The sequence below is a fragment of the Protopterus annectens genome, chromosome 2.part2 (assembly GCF_019279795.1).
Source record: "Protopterus annectens isolate FY-2018-M chromosome 2.part2, PAN1.0, whole genome shotgun sequence".
Lineage (NCBI taxonomy): Eukaryota > Metazoa > Chordata > Ceratodontiformes > Protopteridae > Protopterus > Protopterus annectens.
In genome coordinates this window covers 470,299,641-470,318,394 of record NC_056730.1, presented here as the reverse complement: position 1 = coordinate 470,318,394, position 18,754 = coordinate 470,299,641, and the positions used below count along the sequence as shown (strand labels likewise).

Genomic DNA, 18,754 nt, shown 5'->3' with positions numbered 1-18,754 from the left:
CTTTCTTCCCCCATCTATCAAATGCTCTAAAATCTCTGTCAGAGGGGACCTGATTTTTTGCAATGGAAGCCTTAACCCCTTCGGGACCCTGGGAAATGGTTTTTGGGTCAGCAGATGGGTTTTTATAAAGAAACTTGTGAGAGTCAGGGACTCTATAATACCTATCTGGCTTGGCTGGTGCAGGGGGCAAAGAATCAGGAGATAAGCTGGATTCAGAGAACACATCATCCACAATATCTAACACAGGCGGAATAGCCATGGGCCTGTGCTGAGGCAATAAAAGGAAGTCCCTGAGCCTTTTTCTTGGATTCTGACTAATCCTGACTTTCCCAATGGAAATGCTCCCTCATGGTATGTAAAGTTTCCCCCAAAGAGTAATCCTCAGGAGGAGAGGCTGATGGGATAGATTGTTCAGCATCAGAGTCCTCATAGGGGGGTAGAGAGTATCCCTGGTCTGAAGAGAAATCAGAGGAAATGGAAACCTGATCAGAGGAATCATAGTCTGTATCCTGCCTAGGCCTTTTCTCAGGAGGGGGATGGGAACCCCTGATTAGAGTAACGAGGTCTTCGGCCATTTTGAGCATCTGTTTCTTAGGCATGGATGACTGTCCAGGAGAATGCTGTACTTGCTTCTTTGTCTTTAGTGGTGTTTTTGTCTTGGCTGTTACTTTAATGGTAAGTTGTGAAGGTCTGAAAACACCCTCTGAAAACCCAGAAGTGTTGGACATGCTCCACCTAAAAAAAAAAAAAAAAAAAAAACAAATCCCCGAGAGCCACACGCTCTAGGGATCTAAACCTCACCACAATGATAAATAGGACGTGCTGGTGGGATAGATTCCTATCCCAGGGACTCCCCATGCTTTGCAACAGGATTCCAATCTACATAAGGCAGAGCCCCTCACTAACACTCTTCAAGAGAAACCTTGACAAGTGGATGGGAAACAGAAAATTTACCCCGGGGATCACTGCAGTGGCTCTGCTGGACAGAGGCACAGGGAACTAATGGCTCTGCTGAACAGAGGCACAGGGAACTAATCTAAGGGGGTGGCGAAAGCCAACACATTCTGGCTAGGTTTATAGATGCCCTCGGGCAGATAGCCTAGTACTTACCTATGAACATGGAAGAGAAGGACATCTTTGGTTATGGTAAGATTTTACACAACTATTCTATGTCCTTCAATTCCTATGTTGCAGTATTCTTGGTGTGGGAGAGTACCACAGCTTAGATGGAAGGAAGGGAGGAGGTAGAAGTGGCTGATTCCACAAAGCCCTGCAGAATTGTTCTGGCAAAATCTGCACGTGCTCTGGAGACATTTTCTAGCTTGTAGTGTTTGGTGAAGATCTGAATGGTGGACCATGTGGCTGCTTCCAAGATGGATGCAGTGTCCAGGCCTTTTAAGAAGGCTTTGGAGGCTGCCACTACCCTGGTAGAGTGAGCCTTTACTCTCTGTGGGAATTTTTTGTCATGGTGTAAGCAACATAGGCAAATAGTTTTTCTAAGCCAACATGCAATGGTTTGTTTGGATACTGCCTTGTCCAGGGCCCTGGGGTGGAAGGAAACAAAAAGCTGGCTGGATTTTCTGATGGATTTGGTTTTGTCTAGATAAAACCTTAGCTGTCGGTGTACATCCAGAGAGTAGAGTATTCTCTCACTTTCATTGGTGGGAGAGGGGAAGAAGGTGGGTAGATGAATACATTGGATTAGGGACAGATCATTGACCACTTTAGGCATAAAGGAAGGGTTGGTTCATAGGGTTACCTTGCCCTTGCGGAAGGTAGTGTATGGAGGGGGCAGGCCATCAGGGCGTGTAATTCTGACACCCTCCTGGCTGAATTTATAGCCACTAGCAGTACTGTCTTCCATGTGCACATTTACAGAGTAGCTGTACTAGCAGGTTCAAATGAGGACTGTGTGAGCTTTTTGAGGAGGATGTTCAGGTCCCAGGGTGGTGGGATGGGTTTTCTTGGTGGTCTTATGTGCAAGACCCCTTTAAAGAATAGCTTAACACTGAGCCTGGATAGTAGGGGACAGTCTAGTGGCAGGCATGCTGAAAGGTGGACTTTCACTGAAGAGTATGAAAGTCCTGTCTTAACTAGTTGACACACACAGGCAAGAACTAGGGGTGGGTCTGCAATGCATGGATCCCTGCCCTTGCTCAGACACCATTTGGAAAATCTCTCCCATTTAGCTAAGTAAGATTTCCTTTTATAGTCAGTTTCCTGGCCTCCCTCAGGACTAAAAGCACATCCTCTGAGTAGTGGTGACTGAAGGGAATTAAAACTTTTATCACTTGCAGCGTAAGTGCTAACATTTGCAAATGTGGGTGAATGAGGGTTCCCTTTTGTTGTGTCTGTAGGTCCACCTTGTGGGGTAACTTGTGGTGATTGCCCTTGGCTAGATTGAGCAGTAGGGGGAACCAGTGCTGCTTTGGCCAGTATGGGGTTGCTAGCATGATTTGTGGTTTGTCTGTCCTGATTTTCAGGACGATCTTTTGAATTAATGGGAAGGGTAGAAAGTCATACAGAAACCTCCCCTTCCATGAAATGCTGAATGCATCTATTCTCCATGCTAGTGGAGAGTGGGTCTTGGAGCAGAAGGCCTGCGTTTGTCTGTTCTGGGGGGAGGCAAACAAACCTACTTGATGTGTGCCCGACTGGTGGACAATGTCTAGAAAGACATTCCTGTCCAGCATCCATTCGTGATTTGGAGAGGATGTCCTGCTGAGAAGGTCTGCCTGTTTGTTGTCCTGCGAGGGGATGTAGGATGCCTGCAGGGACAAGTTGTGCTGCGAGGCTACATCTCAGATTAGTAAGTTTAGTCTGCAGAGGTGGTAGGCTTTTGTAATTCCCTGCTTGTTGAGGTACCACATAACTATGGCATTGTCTATTGTTATTAGAACACCTGGTTGTAAAAGAGGAAGGAATGTCAGAAGGACTGCTGTGACTTCTCTCATGCTGATATGTTTTTTCTTGATGGAAGGGTGCCACTTTGCTTGTTCCCTGTAGTTTGACACTGTGGCTCCCCATCCTAGGCCTGATGCATCTGTCTGCATGAACTGGTTTGGGGTGGGTAACTGCAGTGGAAGGCATGGGTTCATTTGAATTTGCTGAATCCACCATTTTAGTTCTGACTGTAAGCAGGGCAAGAGGGTAATTTCTTGCTCCAAAGGATGGTGTTGTTGTGACCATACATTTTTTAGATACCACTGCAACTTTCACATGTGCATTCTGGCTAGTGGTAGCACAGGAATGGTGGCTGCCATTAGGCCCAGGATTCGTAGAAATTGCCTTGCAGTTATCTGTTGGGTCTGCATAAGGGTCTTGAAGTGGGAGGACAAGGAGTAGACTTTGTCCTTGGGAAGAAAGGCTTTCATTATGTCTGTCCTGATCCTGCAACCCAGAAATGTTTTGTCTTGTTCTGGGGTCAAGGATGATTTTGGGAAGTTGAGGGTGAACCCCAGTCTTTGAAGCAGGCAAATGAACTGTAAATGGGTTTGCAGGGTTTCTTTGCATTCTGCTAGAATAAGGATGTCATCCAGGTAAGCAAATCTGAATCCCTTGTGTTCTGCAGTAGGCTATGGCAGGTGCCAGGCATTTTCTGAACATTCTGGGAGCAGTGGACAAACCAAAGGGCAATACCGTAAATTGATAGTGAGAGGAGGGTCCAGAAAAACATAAGGATTTCCTGTGGGAAGGTTGTATAGTGATGTGCAGATAGGTTTTCAGGTAGAGTGTGGCCATGAAGGCCTGGGCTGGTATGAGAGGGAGCACAGTTTGTAGGGACAATATTGTGAAGGTGGAAACCTTTAAGAATAGGTTTAGAAAGGAAAGGTCTAGAATGGGCCCCCATGGTCCATCTTTTTTGGGGACCAGAAACAGTCTTGAGTAGAAGCTTTTTCCTTCTTGCTTTGGTGGGACAGGTTCTACTGTTCCTAAGCTTAGAAGGTCTTGTAAAATCTGTAGGAAGAGATGTCTCTGTTTTCTTGTGGGGAAAGGTACGCCCCTTAAGGGGAGACCTTATTCTCCAAGAAAGGAAGTATCCTTTTTGAACTATAGCTAGAACCTATTTGTCTGTAGTGATGGTTTTCCAAAAGGGGACACAGTGGGAGAGGTGGGCAGAAAAGGGAAGGTGGGCAAGGCAGTCACGCATTGTTGGGTCCTCCTCTGTCTTGAAAGGGCTGTCTAGTGGGGAGCTGTGAGACATCTGGCCTGGAAGAGGTTTGTCTTCTGACTCCTCTTCTGTGTCTATAAGAGGGAGGTCCAACAAAGGAGGGGTTTGTTCTGACAAATGCAGTTTTTGCAAGGTAATCTCTGCAATATTTAGAAATAGGAGACGCAAGAAGATGCTTGATGCAATTCCTTACTCTTTTCTTGTAGATTTTTAAAAAAGTCTGTTGACTGTTTACCAAACAATAAATTAGGGTATAGAGGAGCATCTAAGATTTTAGACTTGAAGTCCTCTGGTAACTGTTGTAGACGTAGCCATGAATATCTTTGAAGTACAGAGGCAAAGGCCTCTGCAGCATCATAACTACATCTAAAGGAATGTCTGGCTACTTGGGCAGCCAGAGATATAGATGCTATGTCCGATTTAGTGGGGCAGTCTGAAGTAGCAGCCAGCAGAGTAGAGGCTTGAGAGACAAGGTTCAGAGCACATTTAGTCATATGTGTTTGATAGCTGATGGCTCTGAAGGCCAATGTGGAAGAGATGTAAACCTTCTTTCCAATTCTATCCAGTTTCACTGTCCTTTGTCTTTAGGTAGGAGACAGGCAGGCGAATCAGACTGGATTGTTTGTGTGGTGATACTGCAATCACAGCACAGTCTGCCAGGAGTGGTTTGACTAAAATTTTCTAGCCATCAGGCACTTTGTAGAAGCGGTCACTCCTCTTAGGGGTAGGGGGCTGAGAGTCTGGGGTCTTAGATGCTGAGGAAAAGGCATCTACATAAGCAGGAATGGCAAAGGGGAGGGAGATTCCACTTGTAGCAATTCAAAATACCTTTTTCAGATATTTGGGAAATGTCCCATTTGAAGTATTCCTTCATTTTGGTTATGGTCTCTCCAAAGGTGATATCCTCTGGAGGGGGAGTCCTCTTCGATGGATTCATCTGTGGAGTAATATTCTCGAGGAGAGGCTATTTGGGAGGTATAGGAGATTGATTCATCAGAAGATGAATAATAAGCCTCTTGCTCTTCTTCCTTATCTTGTGAAGTGGGCAGTGGAAGAGAGGAGAGCAGGCCTACGGCTGAGGAGAGGAAGGGTAGATGGAGAACAAGCTGTGAGCCGAAGGGCCATGAAGGTCTGCATCAAAGATGAGGTGAAGGACTACCAATCAGGTAGGCCTTCAGCGTTTGTAGCCAGATGTTTGGTTTTCTCTTTTTTAATGGCGTAGTCTTAGGCAAAGGCCTGGAATCGGGTGCATGGCTAAGGGTAGAGGCATCGGGAGGAGGGATCTTGGTCAGAGGACCGACTGTGTCTGGTTCTCCCTTGACCTCGGCTGTAGCCAATGTCTGAGAATCTCCGTGGACATGCTAGTCGTCAACTGAGAAGCCATTTCCTCGAAGGTCACCGAAGTAGATGGATCTGATAGACATCACTCAACTCCTAAATCAACTGACGGAGCATCCGAAAGTGAACAGGCAGTGTAAGTGGGCCTGGGAATCTCAGCCTTCTTCCGTATAGGCTCGTTTGGAGCTTCCGAAACGGGATCCATCCTTAGCGCCAATTTTTTAAGTTGCTGATTTTCTAGATATAGATTGAGAGCAGCCAGATGGCTGAGTAGGGTCTTAGGAATAAAGGATTGGCAGATCGAGCAAGCGGTATGGTCGTGCTCTCGGCCTAGGCAAAAAATACGCAGCGGTCATGCTTATCATTATGTGGTATCTGGCGCCCACATTGGCATTTAGCCTTTTTAGCAGACATTGGCTAAGGTTACTACAACTAACCAAGCTTTAGCTAGAAGTCAAAGAAAAAATCCCAACGGGGAACTTGCTTTAAGACGTCTTGAGGTGAAGGAGCAAAGCACATGGTGTGACGGTAGTCTGCGGCTGAAAAGTTCTGAGGTCTGTGTATGCAGACGTCACATTTAAGGCCCCTGGTTTATGACCCTACCTGTGAAGACCCACGCAACTACAACAGCCAAGCTGAAGCTTTTGTATAGGAGTTGAGGTACGAGTTGCCTGAGTTGAGAAATCCCACACCAAGAATACTGCAACATAGGAATAGAAGGACATCATCAAGGTCAGTTTGTCTGTCAGGTGCCAGAATCCGCCACACCACGCACTTAAGTCTCTCCACAATAGGGACATATGACTGTTATTGCTCATGTTGGTGTGAATGACTTGATATGTACCTCCCTGGACTATATGAAGAGAGATATGACTGAGTGTCAGTGAGTATGTATCCCAGGCAGGTATGATCCTAGCACTAAGCAGCATCCTACCTTCACCAAAAATTATATCACAATACCAACAAAAAATAATCGACTTCAACAATTGGTTTAGTTTCTGGTGTCATTACAAGGGGATCCACTATCTGTCTGCCTGGGATGACATGGTTGACCGGCCTCGATGTTTTGTCAGAGATGGCCTCCACTTGTCACCCTTGGGATTTAGGATTCCGGCCAAGGCTCTTGCCTCCCCCAGTGTGCCTTTATTAGGCAATGTCCAACACACAAATCTTCCAACATAAAAGATCTGTCAAAAAGCAAACTGAAGGTCATGCTGCTTAATGCTAGGAGCCTTACCTGAAAATGCACTCACTGGAGGTTCTCCTAGCACTGGGAGATGCTGACATCTGTGCAGTCATGGTAACTTGGTTCAAGGCTGCAGAGAGCACCCTTGCCTTACCAGGCTATACCTCATTCCACATATTCCAACCCAAAAGGAGGTTGGGAAGACTAAGGGTGGTGGAGTTTCTATTTTCATTAAAGACAAGTACACCTCCAGACTGGTTTGCCAGCATATTGCACTAGAACTTCTCCAGGTGCAATTGACAAGACACCCATCCAAGTTATAGGCAGCTACAGAGCCCTCTCCATGACTCAGGATGTCCACTCCTCCTACCTGGACCTACTTGAGTCCATCAAGGTACCCAGACACCCTGATCCTTGGTAACTTCAACTACCCCACCATAAACTGGGTGGACTAATCCTGCTCTAATGCACTCACCCAATGATTCCTTGACTTCATCAGTTCTAACGCACTATACTAGCTTGTCTCATCCCCCACAAGGGGAGACAGCATTCTAGACTTGGTTCTCACCAACATGGGCAACCGCTGCACCACCCTTATAGTAAGTTCTTCTCTGGTGAGATCAGACCATCGGTCTGTCTCATTTGAAGTGTCTATCCCATCCACACACACCCCCAGCCACAACCAGGCTAAAAAACTTCTCAACTGACTAAAACCTTCTAAGGGAGGGTATCAGTAGCTTCACATGACTGCTCCCCTCAGAGGATGCAGACAAATATGCTGAATTGTATGCCAGTGCAGTATACAAGCACCTGTACAACTACATGGAGTCAGCCATACCCAACAGAACTAAAACCTGCTCCTCAAGGAAAAAGAACTATGTGGTGGACAAAGGTAACATATGCTTATTTACTTTGTAGCCCATGTTTTGTATGACTAGTATCTTTAATTGAACTTTAATGTCTTGAAACTGAATTATTAATGTGCTGTATATATTTTATGTGGAGCTTTTCTTCCCAGGCCTCTACTGAAAATGGACATATATCCAGTTAGACTAGCCCGATCAACAAATGTAAAATAAAATAAAAATAAATAAAAAAAACAGGCTTTACAACAAAAGGAAGAAATTGTTGTCTAAGGGTAAAAAGGCACAAATTCCCAATTGGAAAAACTCCCTCCTTAGCCTCAACAAGCAAGTTAGATAACTAGTGAAAATCTCCAAAGCCAATTATGAATCGAGGCTAGCCTCCGAAACAAAGGCTAACCACAAAGCCTTTTTCAGTTACATCAGAAACCTCCATGCCAAAGCTCTGGTTTGTTCCAAATTGTTCTTAACGTACTACTTACACTGACCCTGTTGACATAGCCAACCTGCTAGCAGATAGGTTCAGTGCAAACTTCACCCCCCTGTCCCCCCCAAAGGTCCATTTGACATCCCGATACTTGCCCCACACCTCACATCTCCATAGATCAAGAGTTAAAGGCCCTATCCAAGGCAAAGAATTCAGCTTCCATGGGACCTGCCAGTATCCCAGGCTGTATTCTGCAACATCTCCAGCAAGAACTAGCCTCGCCACTTAGTACCCTGTTCAGCCATAGCCTAAGTACAGGCTTCCTTCCAGCAGAGTGGAGAACTGCCACTGTCATCCTTTTGCAAAAAAGTGATGCCATTTCTGATCCTGGAAACTATCGCCCCAATTACCTTGACAAGTCTGATCTGTAAGGCCATGAAGCATATTATTATGGATCTCATAAACAAGGACATAGGTAATCTCCAAGCACTTGACCCCACCCAATTCAAATTCAATGGAGATCTTGTCTGTTGAACCTGGTTGACTTTTCTGAGACTGTCACCAAGGCAGGGATGAGGGAAAGTCAGTACATACAGCTTACCTTAATTTGGCCAAAGCCGTTGACACAATCCCCCACTCGGACATCATCAAAAAGCTAACACAACTTGGCATAAATCCCTATCTCTTCGGGTGGGTGGCCAACTGGCTCACTGATAGGACCCACAAGGTCAAAATAGTTGCCATGACCTCTGACAGCAGACCTGCCACTAGTGGTGTCCCCCAGGGATCTGTCTTGCGAGCCCTATTTTTTAGCATCTACTTCTCAGAGGTCCAACAAAGACAAAAGGCCTGTGGCTGACCAAGTTTGCAGATGACTAAGTTGAATGCTGTTATTGACTCCCCAAATGATGTCAACATACTTCAAGAGGGTCTCATAACAGCAAATGACTGGTGCCAAAGTCATGGCCTTAAGTTAAATGTAAAAAAATGTATTATCATACCATTCATCAAAAACACAACCCCTACTGTTTACCACATAAACGGCAACTCCCTAAGCACACAATCTGTGGTGAGCGACCTAGGTCAACAAGTTGACAACAATCTTACATCTGACCATCATGTAGTGGCAGTGATCAGAAAAGTCTTTTACTTGGTTCTCCTCATAAGTGAAGGGATTGCATCCAGAAAAAAGGAGGTTATTACCTCTCTGTACTCCTCCCTCATTAGGCCAATAATTGATTACAATGCCACGTTTACCTCTCCAAACACCTGCACTAACTGGAAAGGCCACAGAAATACCTCACAAAGAGAATCCATGGCCTCCAACACCTGTATGGACAAGCTGAAATCACTATCACTACTCTGTATCGTACAAATTGCTCAGAGGTGATCTGTGTCTCGCCTACAAGGGTATCTCAATCCCTGCTCTACTAGAGGATGCTCCACATACGCAAGTTTAACTCCTTGCATAGTACCCGATCAAAATGCTTAAATCTACTACGAGACATTAACATAGCCTGCTGGAGAGACAGGTTTGTCTCCCAGAAGCCCCATCTCTGGAATAGACTGCCCATACATGTCAAAGTATGTCGCTGACCCTCTTCAAGCACAACCTTGATGAGTGGACGGGGAACCACAAATTTTTCCCAGGGGTTCCACCTGTGTCCCTCACTGACAGAGGTGACAGGTGCTGATTGGGGATAAACTCTTGGCTAGGCTTGTTAGGGCCCCACAGCCATTAGCCTAGTAATCTCCTAAGATCCTTATGGAACAGGCAAACAAATATTCTGTCTGCTATGGGTTATTCACATTCAAATTACAAGGTCTAAAGAAAAAATCATGGAAATGCGTGGCTAGGCTTCTAAAAACACTTCAGGGTCAATAGACAAGTAAAGCACGAAACCATTTGTCCCACACATTTTTCTAGCTAAGTAAAACAATGTTGGTCTGAAACATACACAAAAAAATAAAATAAAAATGTAGGTAATTACCAGGCAACTCTCTCTACTCGTGTAACCATAGCTCTCAACCTCCCATCTCCAAAATGAGGAACATTAGCCCTCATAATGTGGAACAAATGGGCAAAATGTTTAACACATACTAATTGATTACTAACAACTTCAGCCAGGAAGGTAATAGGCTGGTTAAAATATGCTAGCTTTACTTATAAAGATCATTTAATGAAATAATACGGATTCATTTCTATTTACCATGGGTTTCACTTAAAAAAAACTCCTAACACTGAATGTTTGACAGACCCTTTCAATGTGGAACTTTGAGGAACATGAGCTTTTTAAGACCCCAAATGAGGTACGTTCCTCATAATGAGGTACACTTGAGAGGTATGTGCGTAACAATGTCATGTGGATCTATACTACTACTTCAGCTGGGTCCACTTTTCTCTATAATCACCTGCAATACTTTGTGTGCGCGTGCCTACACATGTGTGTGTGTGTATATATATATATATATATATATATATATATATATATATATATACACACACACACACACACACACACACACACACACACACACACACACACGGCTGTAATCAGACAAGCCTAAATTTTAAGACATACTGCTCAAAATAATGTTTGAAATGATTTAAAGTACACTGCTACTTGTTTCATATAAAATGAGTCATAAAAGTACTTGGGTAAAAACTGTTCTGCTTAACCACATAAGCCCAATAGGATACAAAAGTACAGCTGTGCAAGCAAGCATACTACAAACACAGATGTTCAAATATGCCAGTGATCAATACTTACTGATCAGTCTTCAGTCTGAATGCAGCTGGTAATTTGCTATATAAAATTGGTCAATCCCAGACATCAAAAACAGTACTAAGAATGTGTACTAAAATACTCTAGTTTTTCCTAATTGGGGCAAATGGCTCCATACCAGAATTTGTTAGACTCTTGGTAAACTTACTCGCCTCGACATCTAGCTTGTAAACTAAGAGATTTATGAAATGAGTTACCTTCAGTGTTGATTTCATCAGCTGATGATCAGTGAGCTGCGCTCTTTGCTGCATCATCTTCTCAATTCGGTGATTCACCTGTTGATCCTTCTTAAGTTCATTCTCATAAAATCGTGATCCCTAAGCCAACAGAAACCATAACAATAGTATGATGCAATTAAAAAGGAGTCACTATTAACCATTTGAGGAATTGTTTGACGTTTACCAGCCTGCATATATTTACCATTAATAGCTGTGCAGTAAAAAGGCCAATGTCAACAAAAGAGAAAGTTCCTTCAAACAATCTCTCAATTTCAAATATAGCAGTTTTTTAAATCCCTTTACTATACCCTTACTATTTTATTGCACATCCCAGAACATGTTTTACGTCACTGTGACTTACTATATGGAACTGCTATTGCCAAGACTGAATATTATATACAAAATAATCATGTTAGAATCCATTATTCTATGCCAGAAATAAGTTAAGCATGCACAAAAACTTCAGCTTTGCACCTTTTTTTTCTCTTCACGAAGCTTCTTTCCATTGCTGCAACAAATTCTGCCTCATCCTGCCACTAACTACAGCTTTTTGATTACATGTGTTTCTAAGACTGTTTTTGTTATAATTGTCTTAAGACAGACATCAAACTTGCACAGTTTATTCGTGGATTCATTACTTTGTATTAGCAGTGACATGAGCGACGGCAGTCACAGTTAATACAAATAATACATTAATGAATAAGCAGTACAAACAGCTGCAAAAATACATTGTTAGCACCTTGCCCTTCATGAAGTTAAAATCTGAAGTCATCCATTCTAATGACAGTTAAATGTGCTCCTTTAACCCAATGTGCTGCATATTTTGTGCATTGATGGCACAGTTTTGGAATTCAATAAAACATCCTTACTCCCATTAGCTGCCTTGAATAATTATTGGTGTGATAATAAAACATATTTCCTTTATTACAAATGCTGTTTATTGGCAAGCTATATCTGAACTGCTTCAAACAAAGTCACATGGTTATCTGATCACTAGACCTATTAATTATGTTTCAGAATTCTGCTGAAGCTCTCAATATATTCAGTGATAGGACCACCCTTTCTTAAATTAAATACATTCTTGAAGAGGACATTGCTTTCATCTACATTTTATTCTTGACTGGACAAGTGAAATAGCCACAAAGTCCTTCTTCAGACAGGTTTGGAAATTTTAGCACAAATTGCCACCACAAAAGGAATAGTTATGTAAGTAAGCTTACCATAACAGTAGATGTATGAATGATCACTGCTGCAGTAGCCTAATCTATAGTGGTTGTATCCTGCACACAATACAACAGCCAGCCAGCTTCCAAGGCACCTTCCACTTGCCCAAACTGTTAGCTTGGGTTGAGATGACAAAGTTAAGTATGGGCGTCAAGCCATTCAGAGCTTTCATGGTAAACAGAGAACACTACCAATAATGAAATAAAAATTGTACACCCTGGTATAAAAAAGCATGCAAAATATAAGGAAATGGTAAGTTAACTAACACAAGTATATTATGTTCTTCATAAGGATCACTCCTGCAATAGTCTAAGCTATGTGGATAGATTACCACAGCTTAAACTGACTGGGAGGAGGGTCCAGGAGACCCTGGGGAATGGTCCTAGTAAAGCCTACCTTAGGCCTGCAGAAGGAATCTAGCTTATAATGCTTTGTAAAGATGTGCATACAGGACCAAGGTGCTGCTTTTAGAATATTTATAGTATTCAACCTTTTCCAAAAAGCCAGAGATGAAACCAAGGTCCTGGAAGAGTGGACCTTGACCCTGCTGGGAATTGTTTTGCTGTGGTGGGTATAAAAAACAGCACAAGACAAACATTTAGAAATGGTCTGATTCTTACTTTTACAAGAAATGAACAGATAAGTTCTGAAAGTTTCTGTTCTGCCATAGTAGCAGAGTTGCCTGTGGAAATTCAAGGTATAGAGTAATCTTTATCCTTCATTTTTAGGTTCAAAAAAGATAGATACCTTGGTTTAAGGTAAACCTGGATACCAATTTAAACATAAATGAAGTATTAGTTCTTAAGGAAACTATACCTTTGTGGAAAATGAGATAAGGCTGACCCACCACAAGAACCTACAACCCAGACACTCTTATTGCAGAGGCCAGAGCAATTAGTAAGACTTTTTTTTTCTCTCATTAAGAACCTCAAGTTAGCCTGATGAGCTGGGTTCAGTGGAGCAAGACTTAAGTTTTTCTACCACAAACTTAAGATCCCATGGAGGAGTCCACCATTTCCTAGGAGGCTTCTTATGAAATAGTTATAAAAACATATTCACATGAGGTTGCATTAAAGAAGGATCCATGGGCAGACATGCTGAAATAGCCATCAAGTGAACCCTGACTGAGGAGTAAGACAAGCCATTGGATAGTAACTCACACAAATACAGAGCCCCACAGTGTTGCTTTCATTAGCCATGCATGGGTGGTGGTTCTTTTGTTGGCTCCAACTAGAAAACTTTTTCCATTTGTTAATATAAGATTTTCTAGTAGCAAGCTTTTTTGCTTACATTAATAACTACTACACATCCTCAGAAAAAAAAATGTTGGCTAAAAGGTATTATATTTTTATCATCCAGGCAGACAAGTGTAGTTATTTGGGGTTGGGATGTATTAAACACCCCATGATCTTGTGTGATTAACTCTAGTCTGTGAGGAAGCTTGTGGTAACTTGCCCCTGGTCATTCCCAAAAAGAGAGAGACACTCTTAACCAGATCAGAAGAGAGTCACTATAATTATCTTTGGGGGTCCTTCTGCATTTTGAGACTGACCCTGGATATTAGAGGAAAGGGTGGAAAAGCATAATGGAACATTCATATCCAATAAAAAGAAAATGCATCGGTTTTCCAAGCCTTCTTGTATGGAATCTTGCAGCAGAATTATGCCAAATGATTACTGAGAGAGGAGGCAAACAGCTCTTTTTGAGGTGTTTCCCACAGATGGATCAACTCTTGAAAGACCCCATTAATTAAATTCCCAGTTGTGAAAATCTGTCCCGATTCTGCTTAGCTTGCATGCCACATAGATTTGTTGTGACAGTATGCAAGATGCCTGTAGATTGAGATTGTGCTAAAAACATGTATCCCAAGCTACAATGGCTAGTCTGTACCAAATACAATGTCTGGTTTCCCCTTACCTGTTTATGTACCACAGTACTGTGATGCTGTTGACAGACAGTTGAGAGAATGGAGAAAATGTATAAGCACAAACACCTCTTTAATGTTTATGCATTTTGGTCTGCTTTTCCCCCCCAAACACCCTACACTTAAATCTCCACAGCAAATCCTCCCCAAGCAAAGTCCTAGGTGTCTGTTGTGATTGACTGTTCTGGAGCAGGAAGGGAGATTGTGAGACCTGGATTCTAAGAAATTTGATGTCTCCACCACAAAATCTCCATTTTCACAAATGACAAAACTGGAATATGACATATCAGGGTATGATGATACTGGGATAAGAGATTTTGGGTACCACTGAATCTTTCTCATGTGGAGTCTTACACGATGTATTGTATCACAGAGGCCATGAGACCCAATAACCTAAAGGATTCCCTTTCTGAGACAGTAGTCGGAGTGTAGAAACTCAGGAAAAGACCTAAATACAAATGTATTTTTCCTGTAGAAAAAGTTCTTTGAACTGAGGTATCCAGGAGACACCCCAGGAAACAACCTTGTGAAAAGGAATCAGATAAAACTTCTGTAATTTCTCTTGGAAACCCAGCCTATGAAGGAGAGTAGCCTATATATGGAAAATGTGAATACCTTGCAGTTTTCTGTAGGCTATCACAGCAGCCAGGCATTTTGTGAATACCCTTGGAGCAGCAGACAGACTAAAGGGTAATGCAAAGAGATCTGACAATGTGATCCAGACAAGAAAACCTCAAACATCTGAAATCTGGATCTATATCAATATGACGATATGCATTTTTTAAATGCAAGGCAACTAACTCAAATGGAGAATAAGGGGCAATAAGTTTTGAAGACAAAGAATTCTGAACATGGGACCATCACAAACTGATTCAGAAAAGAAAGATCCAGAACTGTTCACAAAGAATCCTTTCTTTCTTTGGCATGAGGAACATCCTGGAATAAAACTCTTCCCACAACTAAGGAGGAAGGCCAGCTAAGAACACCCCCTGAATAAGTATATGTTGAATGACAAAGGGGGAAAAGAATCTGGTCTGGTGGGTGAGGGGGAATCCCCTGAAAGGGATGGAGAGACTTCTGCTGCCACTTTGCTGGATAACTCTCAGAAGCCATCTATCTGAAACAATATGTTGCCAGAGAGAGAAATGGAGGTTCAGACTCTGTAATGATTAAAGAACTGCCAGAGTGGCAGGGGAAGGCAGGTGCTAAGAAATCTTTACACACAGTAAGACTTGTTAGACTGTTTTGTACTGAGGTGTTACAGCTTCCTTTTTCAAACCTCCCTGCCAGTGTTTTTTTTAAACATTTGCTTTCCAGCAGTTTGCTGGGACGTTATTTTTAAAGAAAGTTGTGGAGGGAGCATTAAATCCCTTGGCAAACAGAGAAGGGTGGCTGAAAAATTGAGATTGCCTTGAATCAGCTTTCCTCTCTCATCACACTTTTTAATGACCTCTGCAGCAGATGGTTCAAAAACTATTTCTCTATCTAAGGATGAATTCAAAATCTCATTCTGACATCCTCTAAGATTTTGAGAACACAGCAAGGCAAACTCACAACAGTTCCAGTGGCAGTAGCCACGGAAGTGGGTGGCATCAGGAGAACCACAAGCACATTTCAAACAGTGGGCATTCACTTGCGACACAGATAACACCAACTTGCACAAAAACAGATTTCTCATCACAAGAGGAAAAAGATGGCAAAATATTCTCCATTCTCATAAGAAGCAAGCAAAAACTTCAGCATATGTGCTCAGTTGAGAATTCTACTAAAATAAGTGTTACTGAAGAATTCAGTTTCCCTCAAATGTAAGCCACCCCAGGGATTAGTATTAGCCATATGTTTAGTAGCAGCTGGATTCACTAAAATAAGAGCTGCTAGGTCACATCTAAGATAAGTGTATAAAAATTCAAATATTAAGGCATTTTATAAAAGTGTATCTGCTTTCGGGGGGGGGGGGGGGCAGCAGGCTGGCTGTCAGGGAAATTGCAGACTATGACAAAAATATCCTTCAAAGCAGACAGAACAGGAGGAATAGCAGTAGGTTCTAGATTCTAGTTATAACAAATCATAAAGCTATCTGAGAGACTGAGAAACATCACTGCTTTCGCACTGAAACAACTGATTCAGTCTAGTAACATTTTCAGACAGAGAATCCTTCAAAAGTATCAACTGAAGCTTCATTCTCCTCAATCTAAATCAGTATTCAGTGGAAATAACACAACCTGTGCTTTCAGAAACATCTTGAGGTTCAAACTCATGAATTGCTTAATAGAATGAAGAATCCATCAGGAACAGCTATGCAGGATGGGTCAAAAGTCTGCACTAAACCCTGAGCTAAGTCCAATAAATTACTCTCATCCAGGATAACTGAGGCAAGAGAAGACACATTTCAGTTTTTGTTTCTTTTTGAGAGGAATACTTGAAAAAACAGATCCACTTTTGCCAGCAAAAAAAAAAAAAAACTCCCTAAGGATGGGCACAGCTTTCTGGCTAAGCTGAGTAATATTCCCTGTTGCTTCTCCCAGGACAGTACAGTTGTTAAAAATCTTACCGTAACAGTTGATGTTCTACTTCTCACTGATGCAGTATTCTTTACTCCTGGGATATCCTGCTGGGGATAGCTGAACTTCTGGCCAGCATACCAAACCTTTACATCTTCTGGGCACCATATGTCCTACGAGCATCTAATCCTCAGAAATGAAGTCCCCAAGAAGAACTAGAGCAACCCTAGAGGAAAATAACATGCATATTCAGGAAGAGAAGAAGATAAAATAAAGATTTCTCAGCCAGAAGGAAAACAATTAGTAAGAGGGGGTAAGGAGGGAAGGACAGAATACTGCAACACTGAGACGTAGGATGCTTGTTGTTAGTTCCTATACAACTGTACTTCGGTCCTTTATCACTGTTGCGGTATTCTTTATTCCTGAGAAAGTGCAAATGCTACCGTGAAATATGGAAGGAGGCGGCCACAGAAGAACTTTCTAAAAACCCATGAAGGATTGTCCTGGCAAAACCTGCCCTGGCTCTAGAAATGATACTCAACTTGCAATGCCTTGGGAAAGTGTGAAAAGAAAACCAAGTAACCGCTTATAAGAGAGATCTAGTATCCAGACCCTTGAAAAAAGCACCAGAAGAGAACACTGCCCTGGTAGAATGAGCAGAAAAGGAAAGCTGCTTGCCATGAAAAGAACAGGAAAAAGAAATGGCCTTAGAAATCCAGGAAAAATGGTTTGCTTAGATACCAACAAACCCAATTTCCTGGCATGAAAGGAAATAAAAAGCTGCTCAGACTTTCTGATATGTTTTGTCTTGTCTCGTCCAAGTAAGACCAGAGCTGTCTATGTAAATTCAAGGTATAAAGAACCCTCTTCACTAGGATTATGTAGTGAAGGGAAAACAAGAAAGACAACTGTATTGATTTCAAGGATGATTATATTCTAAGCTTTTTTGTCTTTATGGATTGTCTGACATTTACTATGTGATAACTTGATATGCGCTGTCAAAGTGTTTGCTGATTTCTCCCTATTTTTATGTATTTTTTATGTAACCCCCTGCATTTTATCTGGAGCTTTTCTCCCTGGGCCTCCGCTGAAAATGGACCTGGATCCAGTCGGACTTTCCCGATAAACAAATGTAAACAACAAATAAATAAATAAATGAATCATTAAGCACCTTGGGCATGGAAGGGGGATTGGAAGGAAGAGATGCCCTGTCCCTGTGAAAAAAAAATTGGAACTGCTAGGAGTGCTTGAAGTTCAGACACCCTTCCTGGCAGAAGTAAAAGCCACCAACAATACAGTCTTCCATAGGTTCATAGGTGTGTACTAGGCTAATACCCTGGAACCATTACAAGCCTATCCCACAGAAGTGCCCTGGCATTGTGCTGCCAGTTAGTTCCGAGTGCCTCTATCAAGTAGAGCCATTGGAGTGATCCCCGGGTGAACTTTCTATTACCCATCCATTCATCAAGATTTCTCTTGAAGAGGGTCAGCAAGGTGCACTGCTTGATATGTATGCGAAGTCTATTCCAGAGCATGGGCAGTCTCTCGGTGAGGAACCTGTCCTGCCAGCATGTTCTGTTGATAGTGTTAATGAGGTTGAGGTCGCTGGAGCATGTGGTGCGGAGGGATTGGGATTTCTTTAGATGTAGCATTTCTAAAACAGCTGGGTCAGACATGGCTTTGTAAGTCAAGCAGAAATCGCCTCTAAGTAGGCGATATGAGACAGAGAATAGCTGCAGTCTCATGAGTCTGTCCATGTAAGACTTGTGTGTAATGCCTAGAATACTCTTCGTGAGGTACTTCTGTGGCCTCTCCTGCTGTTGCAGATGTCTTGTGAGGTACATGCCAAATGGGGCATAACACTCTATGACTGGTCTAATGAGGGAAGAGTAGAGAGAGACATGATGACCTTTTTCTTCCTGGATGCACAACTGTTGGTAATGAGATGTCCCACATAGGACTTTCTAACCACAGTGGCAATGTGGTGGTCAAAGGAGAGGTTATAACGCCTTCAGTGGGCTCCCATCGATGCAGTAATTAGTGGCAACTGAGTTTTTAACCAAAGGGAATGACGACACATTCTTGCATGGCATGCCCGTGAGGCCTTTCTGTAGGA

At 42.6% G+C, this 18,754-nt stretch overlaps 1 protein-coding gene across 1 annotated transcript in view; it reads right to left on the bottom strand.

Moving 5' to 3' along the window:
* The window catches only part of POLK (DNA polymerase kappa), a 1,256,064-nt gene that overhangs the window by 1,178,663 nt on the left and 58,647 nt on the right, over positions 1 to 18,754 (bottom strand). Inside the window, exon 2 of the mRNA XM_044064442.1 lies at positions 10,969 to 11,088. Coding sequence (XP_043920377.1) covers positions 10,969 to 11,088 — 120 coding nt within the window. The remainder of the gene's footprint in view (positions 1 to 10,968; positions 11,089 to 18,754) is intronic.